This window comes from Delphinus delphis, chromosome 5 (genome assembly GCF_949987515.2).
Source record: "Delphinus delphis chromosome 5, mDelDel1.2, whole genome shotgun sequence".
NCBI classification, from domain to species: Eukaryota; Metazoa; Chordata; class Mammalia; order Artiodactyla; family Delphinidae; genus Delphinus; species Delphinus delphis.
The window spans coordinates 98,639,071-98,661,921 of record NC_082687.1 but is presented as its reverse complement, the minus strand read 5'-3'; the positions used below and the strand labels follow the sequence as shown (position 1 = coordinate 98,661,921).

At 34.9% G+C, this 22,851-nt stretch overlaps 1 protein-coding gene across 4 annotated transcripts in view; it reads right to left on the bottom strand.

The window, feature by feature from the left end:
* The window catches only part of RAB28 (RAB28, member RAS oncogene family), a 94,555-nt gene that overhangs the window by 9,444 nt on the left and 62,260 nt on the right, over nt 1–22,851 (bottom strand). For 3 of the 4 annotated variants that reach the window (XR_009519589.1, XM_060012804.1, XM_060012806.1), the window contains exons 5-6: nt 6,502–6,605; nt 1,694–1,771 (exon numbers count right to left, since the gene is read on the bottom strand). Coding sequence is in view for 3 of the 4 variants with exons in the window: in XM_060012804.1 (XP_059868787.1) it covers nt 1,694–1,771; nt 6,502–6,605 (182 nt within the window). In the remaining variant the exon portion in view is untranslated. Of the gene's footprint in view, nt 1–1,693; nt 1,772–6,501; nt 6,606–15,465; nt 15,671–16,005; nt 16,032–22,851 lie in introns of those variants that run through there. The other variant, XM_060012805.1, reaches the window with a different exon arrangement.

Genomic DNA, 22,851 nt, shown 5'->3' with positions numbered 1-22,851 from the left:
AGCACAGGCTCCTGACGCGCAGGCTCAGTGGCCATGGCTCACAGGCCCAGCCACTCCGCAGCATGTGGGATCTTCCCGGACCGGGGCACGAACCCGTGTCCCCTGCATCGGCAGGCGAACTCTCAGCCACTGCGCCACCAGGGAAGCCCGGGACTGCATCTTAAACTCTTTTAAATCTCCTCTGAATCCACCACTAAACCACACTTATATGTCCAATAAATCATTTATGATTGTTTGATAATCATTCATAGACTATCTAACCAGGGAGAAACATCATTTAGGAAGTGAAGCTAAAAAGCAGAGGAATCACTTGACCTCTGGGGTCTGCCAAGGTCAGTACTATCAAGCAAATTATGGTAATTTCTCTTTCTTGTATCCATCCTCCTAGGCCAAAACGAAGTAGCTATTTTTGTGTCTGGGAGCAATTTATATGGCACAAATATCGGAACACTGTGCCTGGCCACAGTAAGTGCTGAAATGTCTTTTGAATAATGAGAAATAAAAGTAGCAGATTTCCAGAGTTCCAAATATTTTAATGAAATTCTAGAAACAGCCATATCAGCATAACAATTTTCTTTTTTTTCTTTTCTTTTTATTTTCTTTTATTTTTTTACATCTTTATTGGAGTATTATTGCTTTACAATGGTGTGTTAGTTTCTGCTTTATAACAAAGTGAATCAGTTATACATATACATATGTTTCCATATCTCTTCCCTCTTGCGTCTCCCTCCCTCCCACCCTCCCTAAACAATTTTCAATTGATATCTGCTCAAGTTATTTAAACACACACACACATGCACACACAAAGAGCGACCATGACAGAACTAACTCTAAAAGAATTAAAGAAAAATTTAACGATGGGGAAAGATTGTTATACCTTTTTTAGCTTCACAGAGCAGGGACAGAGTGGAGGGGATTAAGGGAAAGTGTAATTTATATGTTGCTTCTAAGCAAATCACTTCCGAAGCCTGACTTTAAACTACAGGCTCTTGCTCTGATTTTTCATTCAATCAAACATGTGAATTGGTATGCTATTGTAGTGGTATTTTTAAATGCTTGATTATTGGTATTCATATTTGTTTCTTAGTCTAAGAGAACTGTCTACAAATAGTGAAAGAATTCAGAAAGCCTCAATAATTAATACCATTATTAAATTAACAATAAAATAACATGAAGAATTAATATCATTACAAGGCAGGACCTTTTAGAGAAGAACAGAGAGCAAGACTTTAGAAAAACTAATGTTTTACCAATGCAAACGTGGAAGATGCCAAATGGGGTAAATTCTTACTAGTTAAGACTAACCTTTGATAAATATTATAGTTGGGATTTTGTATAAAATATAAAAAGGATATTGTACAGTAATCATGGAAGAAGAACTTTAATAAAGAAGTACAAAATAATACAGTCAGTTCCTTAACCCATTATTTAACCACTGATGAAATTTTTATTGCATTAATCTCATTTTTCCAACAAAACGGACAAAATGAGGTTTCAATGAGATTCCAATCATTTGGCAAAAAGTTAACATCCTCCATCTTCTGCAATAAACACTGATTCATACACACAATCTATTTTTAAGGCTTTTAGGGATATGTACATAGAATGCATGAATGTAAAAGGATTCAGGGTGAAAATTAATGTCTTTTAAGAAATAAATTATTTTTTAAAATATACAGTTCAATATAATCACCTGTGACTGTTCTATTTCTGCTTTGTTTAACTTGATTCCAAGGATTTCAGCAGCAACTTTCTGAAAACACAGGAAGACCTACATAACAAAAACAGGTTTAAATGATTTAAAACAGGCATGTTTAAGTTACCTTCAAATAAATTGAACTTTCTAAAAAGTGATAAACAGCTAAAACTGCAAAAAATATGATGTACCAGGTTATTCCAAAAATAGCTTTATTTGTCAAATACAGCAACATTTTAAGTATAATAATTTTTTAAATGATTAAACCATAATTTGAAAAGCCATACACTTCACTGAACTGGTCTAAATATACGTTTATCCCTAAAAACTTATGCTTTTAAAGATTTAACATAAGACAATTAATTACAGCTACCAAATTAAAAAAAAAAAAAAAACTACTAGCATAATAACAAACTCCTATAAGTCCTGAAGAAAATGAAAATAAATTAGTCTATACTTTACTACCTGGGTAAAGTTTCTCGCTGCCAGTTCTACAATAGTCTTTTGATCTGGCATTAGCCTATCTTCAAAGGTCTTACTTCACAACTCTTTAATAATCTTTGTGGTTCTCATCAATTTTAATAAATTCTCCATATCTCTTGAGCAAAAAACTTATAATCTTTACTGTATTTTATCAAACAGAAAATGAGCAGCATACTCCATTATCATTAAACAAAAATCTATAGACACGAATCAGTCACCGACTCTAATGCATAACTTGTCTTTGTTCTGTAAGTGCTCTATCATATTCTTATCCCTACTTATCTCATGATTACTTACTGAATATTTATCACAACTTTACTAATTTAACTTCGATCCCTAATCAAAAAGAGATACATATCCCCAAAAGGTTTATGTCATTTGTACCCCGAAGAGCATTATATATTATAGTTCACTGATGGTCAATGTTCAAGGAGAAATAAGAAAGCTAGTGCGGTGGAATGGAGAGAAAAAGGGGATTGTAAGAAGAAAACTAGCAGAGAGATTAAGAGTGTACAAATCATGTAAGATCTGGTAAACTATGTGAAGAACTTTGGCTTTCACTCTGAGTGAAATGGAGGGTGGATTGATGTGACTTCTATTTAACAAGGTCAACCTGGTTGTTGTATTGAGTATTCACTATAGAAGATCAAGGGTAGAAAAAAGAGAAATCATCAAGGACACTAATGTAAGAGATGATGGAGGCTTGAAACTAAGTGGTAGCAGTGGAGATGGTAAGAAACAGTCACCAGATTATGGATATATTTTGAAAGTAGAACCAACAGGACTTGGTGATAGATGTGGTATGTCAAAGAAAGACAGGAGTCAAAGATGACTCCAAAATTTTCTTGGTCTTAGCAACTGGTAGAAGATCTGCCATTTATTTAAGTGGGGAAGACTGTGAGAGATCTGAAGAGGGAATACCAAGAGCTCAGTTCTGGACCTGAATTAAATTGGGACTGGCTGTTAGACACCTAAACAGGAGTGCTGGGGTATATGAGTCTGGAGTTCAGGAAAGAGGCCTGGCCAAAGCCATGAGACTAGATGAGGTCACTAAGAGAGTAAGTTTAAAAAAGAGAGATATCCAAGGATTGAGCCTAGGGCACTTCAATATTTAGAAGTTGGAGAGATAAGAAATTAGCAAAGGTGACTAAGAGAGTAGTTAGCAAGGTAGGAGGGAAACCAGGAGGTGTAGTACTCTAGAATCTAAGTGAAGAAGGTATTTCAAAGAGCAGAGAGTGATCAACTATTTTATATGCTGCAACTAAATCAAGTAAGATAAGGACTAAGAACTGACCACTGAATTTAGCAAAAAGGAGGTCACTGGTAGACCTTAATAAGAGCATTTTGGGGTGAAATATTGGGGGCAAAAGTCTGACTGGAACTGCTCAAGACAAACTGGGAGGAGAGAACTGGAGACAACTCTTTCAAAACATTCCACTGGTAACTGGGGGGAAGTGAGCAATAGCTAAAGATGTGGGATCAAGAGTTTTCTTGTATTTAAGATAAGTTATAATATTTTGTGTGCTGACAGAATAATCCAGTAGATAGGAAAAAAATGATGCAGGAGTGAGAATTGCTAAGCAATGTTTGTTACTAGGCAAAGAGAAATGGGACTAATGCACAGTGGAGGAGTTGACCCTAGCTAGGAGTATAGATCCATAGTAACCTTGGAGGAGACAGAAGATACGGGAAGGGATATGGGGTGGGAAGGAGAGTTGGGGTAGATGTGGTGGCAGGAGTTATGTGAAAGTTGTCTTCTGTTTGTTGCAAATATTTTATAAAATAAGAAACAAGGGCATCAGCTGAGAGAATGGACAAGGAAGTTTTGAAGACCTGAGGAGAGAAGAGAAGCTACGAAACAGTGGTATAGGTGAGGGGGAGAGATAATGGCCTAAGGACATGCATAATTACTGAGCAGCATTAAGGGCCCACTTGAGGTTAGCTACTGTGAAATGTAAGTGAAACCTCCAGCATGCCTCTGGGTTTTTTTCTCTGACCACGTTCAAATACAAGAGTGTAACCATATAAAGGCAGGGGCTTGGTTAAGGTTTATCCAAATGAGTCAGATAAAGTGAATGAGCAGAAAGGGACTTGACAGTATATGCATGGTAGTGATTTGATTGGCCATGAGATTAAGTTACAAAGAAAGGAAAATGAGGACATGAAAGGAGGACACTGAAAAAGTGTTAGGATCAATGTCTTGTAGGTCCTGCTGGGGTTGCAGACTGATTGGGTTAGGGCATTCAAGGGTGTGAGCCAGAAAGACAAGATGGTCAGTGATTAGGATGCCTGATATTGCAATATGAGATAACAGAAGGGCTGCAGTAATTTGTAATGACAATGCATGGGAGTTTGTGGCTGAGGTGGGGTGGAAAACAAAGATACTGAAATCACTAAGAATTATGACAAAGGTAGTATTAGAGAAAGTACAGTAAGCCAGGAGCTCAACTCCCTAAGCAATGAAGCGAAGTAAACTGGGATTGGAGATGACTGCAAGTCTTAAAGTGACTTCACAAGAACAAACCATTTCAAAGTTGAATTTAAAAAGAAAACAATGGGGATTTTTACAGTGGTTCAACATAAGTGCACAAAAGATACTAAGTGGTTTAAACATAAGCTAAAATACTGGAAGTTAAAATAATTCTAAAATGACAAAAGACCCCCAGGAAGATACATGAGGGTGAAAGCCTAATCCATGGATGGATTTATCAAGGAATATTGATATTATACATTTTTTAAATGACACATGTGGGTATGTGCCCGTGTTTGCATTATCCTGGGGAAAGGGTTCCAAAATGTCACATCTTTAGATGAGTCTGACCCCCCCAAAAGATTAAATACCCTTTAAAATATTTAATATTTACCCTAAGCATAAAAACCATCAGTGAAGTCATACAGGAAGAATATCAAAAAGATTAAACCACAGAAAAAAAGTCAAACTTCCTTTGGTTGAAAATGTCAAGAAAATTAACGGTCAAACAAACACCTGGGCAGTGGAAAATATTTGCAAAAATTATGACAAATGGCTGTTATCCCTAACATAAAAATGGTCATAGGAAATTTTAAAAAGCAATAGAAAATTATAAACAGATAATAAGCAGAAAATTAATAGGTAATGAAATTTTTAAAATTTCAACCTCAACAGCAAAGAAATTCAAATATAAATAGCAAAATACCTTTTTTTCCTTGTCTACCAAATTGACAAAGATTTAAAAATAAATAAATAAATTCTGAATGTTAAAAAGAGTACAGTGATATGGCACTCATACAATGCTGGTGGTAGTATAAATTAACGTAGGCTTCCTGGTGGTAATTTGGCAATAGGTCTCAATTCCCTTCCAAGGAAATAATCAAAACATCACAGCTTATGGACAAAATTTTACATTAGAAATTTTGCAAAATTTTACAATGTACTGAACTTAGAAATAATCTATATACCCAACGATAGGGACGTGGTTGGATAAATTTTTGAACATTTATTTAATGGATTATTAACTCTAATGGATTATTAAGTCTATTTAGTAATATTAAGTGACATAAAATTTTCTACAGATAAATATATTAAATTAAAAAAACAAAATTATTTCTATATTATGATCTCAATTTTCTTTTTAATAAACATTTAGCATGATTAATATGGTGAACCCTGGAATGTCAATCCTTAGGTTTACAAATCCTATCTCCACCACTTATTCTGTGTACCCTGGACCCCCACAACATAACCTCTCTAAGACTATTCTATAAAATAGAGATAATCAGTTAGGATTGCTGGAAAATAAATCTAAATTATATGTGAAGATATTTTGGACTATTTCAAAAATATTTTAACATCATTCTAAGTTTCTTGTTTAAATGGTTATGGTGATTTACACAATAAACATCCAGTCAAATATGAAAAAATAAATTAATTTAATTTAATAGAGATAATCAGAGTAGTACAGTGCCCATCACAAAGTAGGCACTCAGTAAATGCAATTCACTAGCACTAGTGGCAGAAGCACTAATATTTGTGAGCATCAGAAAAAATAAGACTAGAAGGAATCATATGAGGTTATGAATGGTCATCTCTGGATGCTGAGATTATGAGTGATTTATATTATTTTTAACTTTTGTATTTTTTAATTCCCTAAAATAACCATGAAATTATGTTAAATGAATTATAAGAGGAACATAAATAGAATAAACATGTTGTATCTAACCTGATATTTTATGTCTTTAACAGGAATTAATTTGTTCCAAAAGTTAAGTAATAGAAGTATACTTCCTATGAAAATAAAAGTAAAACATCACTTGTAATATTCAGTATTCATTATTTTACTTACAGAGTCTCCTGTCTTTGCTGAGACAAAGTGGCTACTAAAACCATTTTCCTGGCAAAACCTTAAGTGTTTTTCAGGTTTTACTGTTCGCATATGCTCCAAATCAACTAGAAAAGTGAACAAAAACAGAGAACAAAATTCAATATTAGTTAATCAATACATTTTTAACATGTTTAAATTTGACTTATTTTCTAGTACTGTACCCCAGCTTAGATATGAGCTGTGTAATTCTGGGCAATTTCTTCAACCTCTTTATGCCTCAGTCCCTAAATCTAAAAGCTGGGAATAACAAATGTATCTATCACATATAGAGTTCTTTGAGAATTAATCCATGTTTACTGCATAAGGACCAGCACATGATAAGTTCTCAAAAAACTGAAGGCTATCATTCCTATTATCTATATAGCTTCAGGCACATTGATGATACTCAAAAAAGATCTACTTAGTATAATGTGTTTAAACATAGTGATTAATTGCAACATGCACTTACTCAAGCATATCTGGTTTGATAGTTTAATTACTTTAATAATTACAATAGTTTTGTAATCTCTATAAACGTTAATGTTAACACAAATGCATGACTAATTTTCTGCTAAAAGATACCTATATTTCATTGTATATTTACTTTATTTACAGCCATGGTTTAATTTCACAAAGATACAGCTCATTTGCTTTCCAAAACTAAAAGTATCCATTTTGAAAGTAGTAATGGGCCAGGATATATTTTCTTGAATAGTTGTAGGTGCTTTAAAGCAAAGCATAGTACTCATATCCAATACTGGTTTTATCCAGCACAGTCTAATTTTTTCAAATGTGATCTTTTATTTAACAGTTTCTCTTTTTACAACACTACAGACCCTATAAGGGTGTTCACTCAATGCTGTCAAATTATAAGGCAAATATATTCACAGGATTTAAGGACAACTAGGCTCTTTGAGTCAATATAGGAAAAAAAAACTTAAACTGATTTCCTGAGGAAGGGACCCAACCAACTTGTAAAAACTTGTAAATTTGCAAATCTAGTAAGCCTACATAATAGTGGCAATTGATTATCAACTAAAAATTGCTCTCATACTACATAAAAGGCTTCATTTAAAATTATATTGAAGGTCTTTAGTTTGTAAGCTCAAGAGATCTTTCTCTAGGAAATTTTTGATCTAGTGGGGGATTCCTTAGCCCCATTTATATTGCTTAGCTTGGATAATATGCAGCTTTTTTTCTTTTCTGGCCACAAGTTGCTATTCCTTAAACATCACTGAGACTTTATTTACAAGAAGAGGCCAAAAAATGTCCAGATACCACAGGCATCAATTTGTAGAAGACTAAAATACTAAGCTATTAGCTCTGACATTTATACATCTAGTTTATCATAATATTGAAGTTAAAATATTTTCCTAATTCAACAAGAGTAAGAACAAATCATGTCCCTAGGAAAATTCCCCAATGAAATTACTGTCCAGTTAAAAAAAATAAAGTCTGTCATTCAACATGTGCATTTGTCTTTTCCAATGGAAGAGTCTATCATTGTGTCTTTTCTTCCTTTTTTCTTCTCTCCCTCCCCCTCAGCCCCGCCCCACAACTCCTCAACTACTTATATAAACTACTATAAGCATTGGGGGATTTACGAGTCAAGCAAAAGTTTTTCTCCTAACAAAGATAACCATGAGAGACTAATACGATCACCGATCAATTGATAAAAAATTATTCAATAAACATTTATTGAGTACCTATTATATACCAAGCACTGTGGTAGGCAGTGAGAACCCAAAGATGAAAAAGATACAATCCAGGTCCTAAAAAAATCACCACCAGTATTATGAACATAAAAGACCATTAAGGATCATAAAAGTTATTTTAAATAACCAAGACTCTGAGAATTATAGCAGATATAGGAAAAGCCCTCACAGAGCTTGAGTATAAAGTTTTCCTCTATTATGTTAGAATTTAGTGAGCAACATTTAAGAGGACTTAGTTACTAGAGTACTTCACTCTAAATAATGCAGAAATGTAAATTCTGAAGATGAAATTACAGTGAGATACTGGTAAATTCTTTCATTTCTTCTATTTTTAAAAGCATCTTTAAAATTATTATACAGTATTAATCTAACATACATGTGATAACAATCTTACTGCTATGATTTAATCTCCCTTATGTCCTTCAGTGAACAACATCATTTCGCTAGTTCTTGTATTTTATTTTTGAAAATGGAATTAAAATCTGAAAGACAATTATGAAAACGATATAAAAAATGCCACTAACTAGAGACAACTACTGTTAACATTTTGGTGTATATACTTCCAATATCTAAGCAACTGAAGGACAAAGGCATTAACATTGTAACATGCAACTTCTTTTAGCGCAACCATACTACACCCTGCTTAAAGTATGCTTAACAATTTCAATGGATAACCACTTTATTGATCATTCATTCATTCATTCAACAAATATTTGAGTGCCTACTATGGCCAGGCACTGTCCTAGGGGCTGCAGATACAATGAACTGACATTTTTTTTTTTTAACATCTTTATTGGGGTATAATTGCTTTACAATGGTGTGTTAGTTTCTGCTTTATAACAAAGTGAATCAGTCATACATAAACATATGTTCCCATATGTCTTCCCTCTTGCGTCTCCCTCCCTCCCACCCTCCCTATCCCACCCCTCCAGGCTGTCACAAAGCACCGAGCCAATATCCCTGTGCCATGCGGCTGCTTCCCACTAGCTATCTATCTTACTACTTTGTTAGTGTGTATATGCCCATGACTCTCTCTCGCCCTGTCACAGCTCACCCTTCCCCCTCCCCATAACCTCAAGTCCGTTCTCTAGGAGGTCTGCGTCTTTATTCCTGCCTTACCCCTAGGTTCTTCATGACATTTTTTTTCTTAAATTCCATATATATGTGTTAGCATACGGTATTTGTCTTTTTCTTTCTGACTTACTTCACTCTGTATGACAGACTCTAGGTCTATCCACCTCATTACAAATAGCTCAATTTCGTTTCTTTTTATGGCTGAGTAATATTCCATTGTATATATGTGCCACATCTTCTTTATCCATTCATCCGATGATGGGCACTTAGGTTGTTTCCATCTCCGGGCTATTGTAAATAGAGCTGCAATGAACATTTTGGTACATGACTCTTTTTGAATTTTGGTTTTCTCAGGGTATATGCCCAGTAGTGGGATTGCTGGGTCATATGGTATGAACTGACATTTTAATGAAAAGAGACGAACAAGTAAATTACAGTGTATGGCAAATGCTGATATATCTTATGAAAAAAATAAATAAAGGGTACATGAGAGGAATTACTATTTCAAACAGGTAGGTCAAAGACCTTAAGAAAGCTAAGAACAAGGAAATCCGGGGAAAAGCCTTCCAAGCAGAGGGAACTGCAGTGAAAAAGGCCCTAAAGGAAGATTACACTTAGGAGATTCAAAGAAAAGCCAGGAGGCCAGAGTGGCTGAAAAGAGTTAGCAAGAGAGGGAAATAGCAGGAAATGAAGTTTAAAAAGCCAGGAATCATACAGGTCACTGTAAGAGAGATGGGAAGCTACTGGGGGTTGTAAGGAAAAAGAAAAAAAAGACGTAATCTGACTTACATTTTAAAAGGTTTGGGCTGCTGTGATGAGAATAAACTGTAGTCAAATGTAAAGCAGAGAAGCCATCGAGGGGGCTATAATAAAAATCTAGGAAAGAGAAGATGGTAGTTTGGACAAGAGTAGGAGCAAGAGAGATGGTAAAAAGTGGGGCAAATTCTCAATATATTTTTGGAATAAAAAGCGAATAAGAAATGCTAATGGATTTGACATGGGATGAACAAGATAAAGAGAAAACACTTGAAGATAGTTAACTCGAATTTTAAATGAGACAGTATATTGTAGGTTTTGTTCCAGGTACACTCAGCTGCAATGGATGGAGGTATTGAGCAGATGAGGATTTGCATTTAAGTAGAGCTGGGGTTTTCTCAATCACGTACAATTACTGAAAAGAAGGGCAAGTAATTGAAGATAATAAATGTAAGGGAGTGATTATATTGATAGACCATGGAATTTAAGTTGGTAGGAGGGGGGTTCAGGAAAACGAAAAATTGGTAAGATCAACTGATGTTAAGGTCTTATGTGGGTTTAAAAATTACTGGAATTGGGTTACCAAAGGATGTGAGGTGGAAAGACAGGAAATAATAGACGGGGATACATGAAACTGATAACTGATATTATGAAGAGAGTATGGAAACTAATATTGACTAGGTCTCCAGAACAAATATGTTAGTGTAGGTGGGTGGCAAGATTATGGCAGATGAAGAATTCAAGGAACTGAGACACAAAAGTATTAGAAGGATAATCTGTATGTGTACTAAAATTACCAAGAATCATGATAGCAATAGTAGTGGAGTGACTATGACCCAAAGCCAAAATCTTCAAGAAATTCAAGGCAGTGATTCAGGGGTTGGCTGATAACGCCAAGAAATATAAGTAGCAGGAGGTATAATCATATGGCTTGATATTCAAATCTAAGGGTTTTTAGGGAAGATGAAGGAGAATGTTCTGGAAAGAGCAATATGTAACAAGAAGGTAAATTACCACTACTCCAGTACAAGTGATAAAGTAGATATAGAAGGGGACGACAACATTTGAAAGAGCTTCAGGGGACAGCAGCAGTGTCATTATGGGAGAGCTAAGTGACAGAAGTAGTTTTAAAACTTTTGTCAAGAAAGATGTTGAGGGCTTCCCTGGTGGTGCAGTGGTTGAGAGTCCGCCTGCCGATGGAGGGGATGTGGGTTCGTGCCCCGGTCCGGGAAGATCCTACGTGCCACGTAGTGGCTGGGCCCGTGAGCCATGGCCACTGAGCCTGCGCATCTGGAGCCTGTGCTCCGCAACGGGAGAGGCCACAGCAGTGAGAGGCCTGCATACCAAAAAAAAAAAAAAAGAAAGAAAGATGTTGAGAATATGTACAAGAATTTTATCGATACAGAAACTGGGGTCTGAAAAGTGAAGGACAGAACTGTATGGGATAAGAATGCAGGAGGTAAATCAACTACATCAATGTCAAAGGCTTTCTTGTGTAGCTGACATAAATGGGGATAAAAAAACATGAAGATGAAAAAATTCTAAGACTGTGTTAGACAGACAAGAAAATCCAAATATTTCACTGTCAAAACCAACTGTGCAAAAAAAAAAAAAAAAATCACTTAGCTCACTTACCCTCACCTGGAAATTAAAATGGAAAGAAAGAAAATAAGTTATCAAGATACTAAGTCTATCTGCCATGTTCTTAAAATCACATGGTACGTGAAATAGAAGTCTTAAGAGAAGCCAATTAACTTTGGCTAACAAGAATAATTTTGATAACAACTTGGAAAGCTGTTTGAAAGCGTAATATGTACAATTTTTAGTTTAATAAATTTAAAAAAATACAAATTACAGTATTTCATATTTTATAATTTAGGTTTACAGCAAGAAAGAGATACTAACAAAAGCGCATTTCAGGGATTCATGGAATATTAACAATCCACTAAGAAGTAACATTTTCTCAGAAATGTAACTAATAATGATATTTTACAGAATGTTAGACCACCTTAAATGGCCTTTTATAATGTTTCATATAAACCTGTGAAAACATTATTCAATCTCAGTATGTAAAGAAATGCAAGTGAGAAAAATGAAGTACTGAGTTCACCTTTCAAAATGAAAAAAGAGAGAGAGAAAGAGAAAGAGAGAGAGAGAGAAGAAACCCGGTGCTGCTGAGAGCTGGTACTACGGGCTTTCTGAAAAGCGACTCAAAAATGTGTGTTGAGCCTTACAAACATTTCTACTCTATGACCAAGCAAGACAATTTGGAAGAGTTTATCTTGAGGAACACATTAGGGATGTATAATAAGAATTATAAATTAAGATCTTCACCACAGTCATTTGTAATATAAAAAAAAATACTGGAAGCAATGTAAATGTCCCAGAATAGAAATACAATTAAATTATGATACAACCCCACAATACAATACTCTTTGGCCATTAAAAATTATGAACTTACGGGCTTCCCTGGTGGCGCAGTGGTTGAGAGTCCGCCTGCCGATGCAAGGGACACGGGTTCGTGCCCCGGTCCGGGAAGATCCCACATGCCGCAGAGCGGCTGGGCCCGTGAGCCATGGCCATTGAGCCTGCACGTCCGGAGCCTGTGCTCACAACAGTGAGAGGCCCACATACAACAACCACAAAAAAAAAAAAAAAAAATTATGAACTTAAAGGGAATTCCCTGGCAGTCCAGTGGTTAGGACTCGGCACTTTCACTGCCATGGCCCGGATTCAATCCCTGGATGGAGAACTAAGATCCTGCAAGCTACACGGTCTGGCCAAAAAACAAACAAACAAACAAAAAAACAAATCATGACTAGTAAGTGAGGTCTTGGGGATGATTTTTTTGTATTTGATACCAAAGACAAAGGCAAATAATCAAAAATAAACAGTGGGACCACAGCAAATTAAAAGCTTTCAACAAAGAAAACCATCAACAAAATGCAAAGGCAACCTATGGAATGGAAGAAAATATTTGCAAATCATATACCTGATAAGAGATTAATATCCAAAATATATAAAGAATTCATACAACTCAATAGTTGTATGAAACAAACAACCCGATTAAAAATGGGCAGAGGAACTGAATAGATATTTTTCAAAAGAAGACATACAAATGGCCTACAAGTACACGAAGAGATGCTCAACATCACTAATCATCAGGGAAACGCAAATCAAAACCACAATGAACTACCACCTCATACCTGTTAGAATTACTATCATGAAAAATACAAGAGATACCAAATGTTGGTAAGGATGTGGAGAAAAGGGAACTATTTTGCACTGTGGGTGGGAATATAAATTGGTACAGACACTCTGGAAATCAGTATGAAGGTTCCTCAAAAAATTAAAAACAGAACTACCATATGATCTAGCACTCTTACTTCTAGGTATATATAACTAAAGGAAATAAAAACAGAATCTCAATGAGATATGTGCACTCCCACGTTTATTGCATCATTATTCACAATAGCCAAGACATGGAAGCAACCTAAGTGTCTGTCAACAGACGAACGAATAAAGATGTGATACATACACATATACAACAATGGAATATTATTCAGCCATGAGAAAGAAGGAAATTCTTCCATTTGTGACAACATGCATGCAACCTAAGGGCACTATGTTAAGTCAGATAGAGAAAGACAAGTACTGTATGATATCACTTACATGTGGAATCTAAAAAAGCCAAACTCACAGAAACAGAGAGTAGAAACGGTGGTTATCAGGGGCTGAGGGTTAGGGGAAATGAGATGTGAGTCAAAGGGTACAAACTTCCAATTATAGGATGAATAAGTTCTACGATTCTAATGTACACATAGTGATTATAGTTAACAATACTGTATTATATACTTGAAAGTTGCTAAGAGAGTAAATCTTAAATGTTCTCACCACAAAAATGTTAATTATATGAGGTGATGATGGTAGTAATCATTATGAAATATATGTGTATCAAATCAATGTACTGTATACCTTAAACTTACATCATGTTATATGCCAGTTATATCTCAATAAAGCTTGGAGAAAGGCTATCAAGTGAAATACACAATAGTACAGGATGTTAAAGAGTATAAAATTGCATATAATAAAACTCCTACTCTGTAAACATACTATATATGTATATATGTGCATTAATAGATGGCAAGGAAAATACTCAAATTTTTAATAAATTTTTAAAAATTAAAGTTGAGAAAAATTTTTGAATGACAGCTTTTTTTTCGGACTATTCTTTCAAGGATGTTTGTATGGCAACTTACAAAGAGAGAGTGTCTCCCTCAGGAATAAAGTGTAAGTTTGTTCGTCATCTGGTATAATAAAGATAATATCTCTCTCCAGAGCAAAGTTCAGAGATTTACTTGGAGACCATTATAAAAGAGATAGATTTCCTAAGTTCAGGATTCCTCAGCTGTGAGACAAACCGCTAGATACAGATCATCTGTGTGGGTCCCCTCACACTGTCCTAGCAGAACCAACACAAACATCGAGCTCACCCTACTTGCTATGCTGGGAGTAACATATTCCTTTATCTCTGATCCAGGAGCCTCATGCCTTCTGCCAGTATCCATGGCAGTAGCAGGCTAACTTGTTAGCTTCTAAGTAGGGTAAAATCTAAGATCCTTCACTGTTTTTGACATAAAGAAGAGTAGAACAGACACATAAGTATAAGTTGAGCAGACTGGATAGCTGTTCATAACCTATACTACATTTTCCAGTACGACCTGCAGTTAGCTGTGGCCATAAGACTAACTTCTGACCAAAGTAATGAATAAATGATATGCAACACTACTAGGCTTGACCCATAAAAACCTTCCATGTATGGTAGTCCTTACTCTCCTTTTTCATGGTAACCCATGAAGCCAACTGTTGAAAATGGCAGTTCCAGAAAATGGAAGGAGTTTGGGTTCCTGAAAGGGAGATGAGCCACTGATAAGCAGTACCTGGTTTTGGTCTTTATGTAAATAAGAAATAAATTTCTATTGTGCTAAGATATTGAAACTTTAGGGACTGTCTGTTTATAGCATCTAGCATTACCTTAACTAATATAGATTGCCTTAACTAATATAAAATAATATAGATTTTTATCTTTCTTGTTAACAATAAACCTCTCCCTGTATATACTGGGTCTTGAGTTATTAAAAATGATAACATGAAGTTATAACTAGCAAGATAATAAAATCTAAGCATTACAATTGCCTCTGAGATTTTGGTTATGTCATATTCAATTAAACAGTTACAAATTATATTAAACAATTATAAATTGAGAGGCACTTGCATTTCTAGTTACCAGGGAGACAAAAACAAACAAAACACAAACCACAGGAGAAATTTTCTTTCTTCCGCCATTAAATGGTTCAAGTAATACATGGAAAACAGTTATGAAAACAAAAATGCATTCTCCTTTGTTAATACATTTTGCTGGAAAATATAAAATGCCTGAACAATAATCAAGTCATGGGGCTTCCCTGGTGGCGCAGTGGTTGAGAGTCCGCCTGCCAATGCAGGGGACACGGGTTCGTGCCCCTGTCCGGGAGGATCCCACATGCCGCGGAGCAGCTGGGCCCGTGAGCCATGGCCGCTGAGCCTGTGCATCCGGAGCCTGTGCTCTGCAACGGGAGAGGCCACAGCAGTGAGAGGCCCGCGTACCGCAAAAAAAAAAAAAAAAAAAAAAAATCAAGTCATGACCAATCTTGTTCCATCCATATCCCCACTCTTAGATTATTTTAAAGCAAATCAAATATCATTTCATCCATAAATATTTTAGTATGATATACTCTTAAAACACTTTGTTTTGGTTTTATTGAGGTACAAAACTTTGATTTAGAAGCAACAAATTAGAATTCTGAATCTAAAGCTGTCACTTTCATCCTTCATTTGGCCCTGCTGATTCCAATGGAACATTAATTCCCTAAATTGATGTGATGGTTCAAAATTTACTCACGTGGATAACTTTCAGGATAAAGTGGCCTGTATATTAGGACACAGAAACAGATTTTGATGAGTAACAGAAAGTAAATGATGTTTAATAAACAATACACGATTCTGATAAAAATGACACTATGTCAAATATCATCATAAAGAAAGTGTCATTACAGCAATTTTTTCATATCCCAATAAATGATCTTTGGTACTATTTTACTATCTAGAGTGGTAGCTTATATACAAACACTAGTCTCATACAAGAAATAACTTTTCTGAATTTCTCAGTTGTCTGCATTATGGCAAATGTAGAAGAAACAATGGTTCCTCAATAATTCACTGATTTATTTGGAAAGGAAATAGGACATGGTAGTAAAGAATGCAATCTCCAGAGCCAAAATGCCTGGGCTTGATGCCTTGTTACTGTTTGTGGAACCCTGAGCAATCAATCTCTCTGTCTCAGTTTTCTCATCTATAAAATGGGGACAATAATAGTACCTCATAATGTTATTGTAATAGATAAAATAACTAAATACATATAAAGCACACAGAACAATGACTGGTACATAGTAAAGTACATAGTAAGTGACTGGCACATACTCAACAAGTATTAGTGTTATTGTCATTTGTCTATCCATTTATTCATTCATGAACTATTTACCCAGGGCCTTCTAAGTGCTAACTGCTAGGAAGGCTGAGAGGAGCACATGTAGAAAAATATTATACAGTGAAATTCTAAGACCAAGAGAACAACAGTGGTCTGTACAAGACAAGGTAAAACAGGAGTAATAGGGAAAGGAAATTTATAGAACTGCATAGGGGACAAGAAAGATCTCACAGAGAAGACGATGCTTCAGCTAACTCCTGAAGAATGAGGAAAAATTAGGCAGACAACCTTGGAGACAGGGTGGACAGACATTCTTTGCCAAAGGAATGTGTGCAAAAGCATCTGAAAGAACCTGGCTTGCAAGAGATGGTGAAATCAGCAGGGATGTGCATGAGGGTCTTGTATGGGATGTTGAGAAGTTCATATGCATGTAGGTAACTTAAACACCGATACAGTTTTCACCCAGCTTACCTCACATATTTCAGTCCACCTGAGCAAAAATATAAGCACAAGAAGGAAATGCTACAGGTGATATATACTGGAAAGGTTTTAACTTTCCCCTGCTGGATTGAAAGCACTTCCATTAACTACACAGTGACAACTTTTGTTTCTAAATTCAGAGACTATTCAAAAGAAAATTACAAATGTTAAAAAATGTTGCACTCCTATAGATTTCAGGAATATGACTTTTTTTTTCTGTTCAGGCATCTTGTATACATAAATAGTTGCCACTATCTATATCATAACTTTAAAAACAGAAGATGGCAAGTTTTATACTTATACACATGCAGCTGATTATTCTTTCTGCCAAAAGTCATTACATTTATTACACTGCATATTAATCAACCTAAAGATGATTCAGATTAACTGTGTAGTTGCAAAAATCACAGCCTCCAAAAAAAAAATAGTTCATGTACTTCTTTAAAATAAGTAAAATAACACCTTAAAATTCATTTATTAAATGTAAACACTTATTATGTGTCAAGTATTGTGCTAAAAGCATAAGCAATAAATTGATAAACAAGTGAACACAAAAATAAACAAGTCAATGTAACAATTATAATCAGAAATTGCCGGGGGGTTGGGGGGATTGTTATTGAGCAGATAGAGAGTAAGAGAGTGACAGGAAGCAAGATAGAAATTATGACAATTTTATACAGTAGCTCTGAAAGACCTCTTTGATCTGAGATCTGAAAGATGAGAATAAGCCAACCAAGTTAAGAGGAAGTTGGAAGAGAAAAATGTTTCTGTCACTGGAACAACTAGGATGCAATCTAGAAGAGGAAAATGACTGAGTGCAATTGAGGAAAACAAAGAAACATAATGAGCAAGAGTGGGGATGTGCAGAATAACATGAGGATATCACTGAAACACAGCAATGCAAACCCATTGGAGGCTTGTAAGCAAGGGCACAATGTGATCTTTGCATTTTGAAAAAACTACTCTGGCTACTACGAGGAGAAAGAATCCAGAAGGGTAAAACAGATGCAAAGAAACCACTTTAGGAGACTTCTGAAGCAACTTAAAGTCTGTTTCGAAATTTACATAACACTTTGGGTCCTCATAACAATCTTGACAAATAGGTAAAGCATTAATCTAACTTCACACACAAAAAAACCTGAGGCTCAGAGTGACTTAACCAAAGTCCCATTGCTAGTCACCTTTAGCACCAGAATTAGAACCAAGTCATCTGGTTCCAAATCCAGTTAGTGTCTCACAAAGAAGAAGGAACATCAGCTTTGGGGATGACCACTTAACGGTCTTTTATTTAGAGTTTTAATTAAAAGAATAAAGACATACAAACTTTAAATGCCCATTATTATAAAAGTGAACTAGTATATACGTGGTTATTGCTTACTGGTACTTTAAAAGTATTTATTAATAACAGTAAATCATAAAACTGAGCCCATCAGCATTATAAAATAAGATACTCTGCCTTAGCACTTGATTACATAAAGTCCTTTACAAAGTACTTGCAGCTGTACATACAAGTTGTGAAATTACATAATGTTTAAAAATGATCCATCATGATTAGCCCACACATGACAAGTAAAATACCCTTAATAATTTATTAAATTTGATTTACATGTGCTTAAAATTATGTATATATTTTGACTTCTAAAATACACACACTAATGCTAATAAGCCAAGTACATGACATCTCTTTTTAAGTCCTATTTTTTTACAAGTCCTATTTGTTTACTGGCATCCAGGCATCCATATTCACGATCTCCACTCCATCTACTTATAGGATTACTGGTATAATGAACAGAATTGTCTTCCAATATACAGTACCAAATGTAATAAATAGCTTAAAAACTATATATCAAATGTATAATAGAGCTACTGATCAAACTAAATAGAAAATTTTAAGTTAAGTAAAATTTTTAAATTCTGAAAAACATTATGATAGTTTCTATATTATTTTTATATTGGCCTAAGAGTTTACAATATTCCTGTTTTCCTAAATATTCACTTTTCAACATGCTATAAGAACATATTCTATAATGAATATGACTTTTTCATTCAAACTAGAATGTATTACTTCACATTTTTTTTAAAAAAGAAAGTATTCTATGATGTTAGCTTATTATATTATTGTCTATACCCTGTCAATGGAAAGCATTAAAAGTATAAACTATTTAGGCTTCTTAGTCCATATATGGCAAAAACAGAATATTCTCTGTGAAATTACTGTAAAATACGTTGCTGCCTAACTTAAAGAAGCAAAATACAAATATAGCACTTGTACAGATTTTCACAGTAATTTTTGGGTTATCAAGGAAACATCTAGAGTGTTGATCTGGTTATACTCAATTCAAACAAACTACTTGTCACATTAACTACCTCCAGGAAGTTACTCCAAACACAAAATAAACTGTTTATGCCCCTACTCAGATAGATAACATGACAGACTGTTATTAGTTGAAGACAGATGAAATACATTAATTTGATTGTGAGCATATGTTTAATTTTACCCTGTCATGTACACTCTCTAATGCTGTCTTTCTATGATGACATAGTAAATCATACTGTATTAGAAGAATTGCTAATGCAAGAAAATAAAAAATTACCAGAACTTGACTTCAACTTTGTAAATTCTTAAACCAAACTTCTTAAAAAAATACAACTGCCTGAAAATCACTGGGTTCCACAAACACATAAAGAAAAAAGGTGTCATCAAAGAAACTAATTTCTATTATAAATCTAAAAACCTCAATGCAGTTTAACATTTTTCCTATACACTACTTTTTATATTTCTTTGTGAAATGCTTCTTCCCTCCTTTTCCCATTTTCTGTTTTTAGTGTTTATCTTGTTAATGCGTTTAAGTGTCTTCTATAAGAAGGGCATTTGCTATATTTGTTCCAACGTTTGTTTCCCTCAGGTTAGGATTTTCCTTTTCATGATGCTTTACATAGAAATTAAGATTTTATGAAATCAAAGACACTGAGAAAATACGCTCATTATTATTTAAGCTGCACTTACTTGGTTCTTCTGTTATAGGTAGCTAAAAACAAAAACAAATAAATGAAAAAGCACGTAACACAATAGCCACTCAAAAGTACTTGTTGAATAAAGAAAAACATTTTTAGGCTCTTAAAAGAAATATAAAATATTAAAGTGTCTAAAATAATATATATCCTTCATTTTACAGGAACATTATACAGGACTGAAAAATTAATGAGTTAGAGTCTCACACCACAATAAGAATGAATATCACAAATGTTTTGAGCAAACGAAGAAAGACATTAAGGAATACACATAAATGATGGCATTCATAGGAAATTTTGTTTGTTTATTTAATTTTTGGCTGCATTGGGTCTTCGTTGTTGCACGCAGGTTTCTCTAGTTGTGGCACATGGGCTTCTCATTGTGGTGGCTTCTCTTGTTGCAGAGCACGGGCTCTAGGTGCACAGGCTTCAGTAGTTGCAGCATGTGGGCTCAGTAGTTGCAGTGCGTGGGCTCAGCAGCTGTGGCTTGCGGGCTCTAGGGCATGCAGGCTTCAGTAGTTGTGGCACACAGGCTCAGTAGTTATGGTTCGCAGGCTCTAGAGCACAGGCTCAGTAGTTGTGGTGCACGGGCTTAGTTGTTCTGTGGCATGTGGGATCTTCCCGGACTAGGGATCGAACCCATGTCCCCTGCATTGGCAGGCAGATTCTTAACCACTGTGCCACCAGGGAAGTCCCCACAGGAAATTTTAAAATGACAAAATTTACTATTACTTAGTAAAGCATACACAGATGATAAACTAAAAAGAACAGCAAGGAAAAGATCAGGACAAAGGATAGTAGTTAACTGTAAAGGTAGAGAGAGGGTTGATAAAGGTGCCTGGTTGGCCTCTGGCATGCTTGCCAATGCTCTATTTCCTGACCTAGAAATAGCTATTCTTTATACATAAATTTTACATACTTTTCTGTGTGTATATTTCACTATATTAAAAATTACTAATAAAATAATAATATAACAAACTTCTCTTTAAATCAAATTTTTCATATAATCATAAAGAAGGGTCACTGTTACAAAAATATTCATGGTTTTCATAATCTTTCCCAAGGATCTCTAATAACCCCTTATTATCAAATCATACTCCTTTGACCTACCTATATATATCATGAATCTTGTGGATTTTCTCTTTAATTATTTATCACCTGACTCTAACAGACCCTCATTTGTTAATTACTTTTGCTTCTAGTAATTCTCCAACACGTTTATATTCTCTATATTGCTATAAGATTTACCTAATCACTTTTCATTGTATTTCTATTGCACAGTTATATACATATCTACAAACAGACCTGTAAGGATTCTTAGGGGATAATGATGCGTACCGTTAACTCTGTAGAGTCACCAGAACAACACCAACAGCAGCCAGTGTCGAAAGGGCAAAAAGGAGAGTATGTAAAAATTCATATTATTTCAACTTATTTAGTACCATTAATTACCTAAATTCCCTCTGGTGGCAGAAAATGACTAACTACCACTCTTCTAACTTCAGGATAAAATGTAATAATAGATCTAAATGAGGACATAACACCATGGGGTAGGTAAATCTTTCTGTATTTGTGACTGTCTATAACTTTTATTGCTTACTGACATTTCTTATTTTGCTTCATGTTTTGGGCAGTCTCCACAGGAATTCTTACTAGAGAATTTCATACTGGCTCAGTATGGCATAGGTTTAGTTGCAAAGTCTGCACGATAGATGAGTAAATAGTATAATAAGGCCCCAGTTCACTTATGGCTTTCATACATAGATTTGTATGAAAAAAAGAAGTGTATTTGTCTTCCCTAGACAACAGTATACCCTGGGATTGTAGAAGGAACAGAAGCTATAGTAAGAACGGCTTCAATTGGCAATTATATTATGGTTATTTATTATTTTTTATATTTTCCTCTCTTTTCTAATTGCCCTCAATGACCATACACTAGATCCATTGGGAGAGGCGGAATGATAAAACATGATTTTAAATAACAACAAAAAGTAAATAATAAAGACAAAACTGCCCAATAACAATAGAATTCAGAGTAACAAGAATAGCTAACATTTATACAGCACCACACTGCTTTATAGGCACTTTACACATATTAAACCGTTTAATACTCACAACAACCATCATCTGACAGATGAAAAAACTAAAGCGTAGAGAGGATAAATGACTTTTGTAAGGATACACATCTAGCAAGGGGTGGAGCCAGAACTCAAACCCCCGGCAGCTCAGCTCCAGAGTCTGCATTCTCAACTCTGACACACATGACATTGTTTCATTCATGTCATCCCAAATGGAAAATATAGTTCACTTTCACTGTCATATAAAATATCTCTGTATGAACACACCACAATTTATACAACTTTTCTCCAACTGACGCTCAAATTCTTTCCAATTGTTATTATCAACAATGAAGCACCATGACTACTCTTAGTATATGCCACCTGATACATATGTATAGCAATATGTTTAAGATATAAAACTGTTGAACTGTAGGGTCTATGAATGTTCAACCTTACAGAATGCCAAATTATTTTCAAAGTAGTTTATCAATTTATAATCCATCCAGCAGTGAATATAAATTCCTGTAGATTCACATTATGTCTCTGTAACTTCTTAGCTTTTTTGATTTATACCTTATTAGTTACCGGTGGTCTATTTTTTTAAAAAACATCTTTATTGGCATATAATTGCTTTACAATGGTGTGTTAGTTTCTGCTGTATAAAAAAGTGAATCAGCTATACGTATACATATATCCACATATCCCCTCC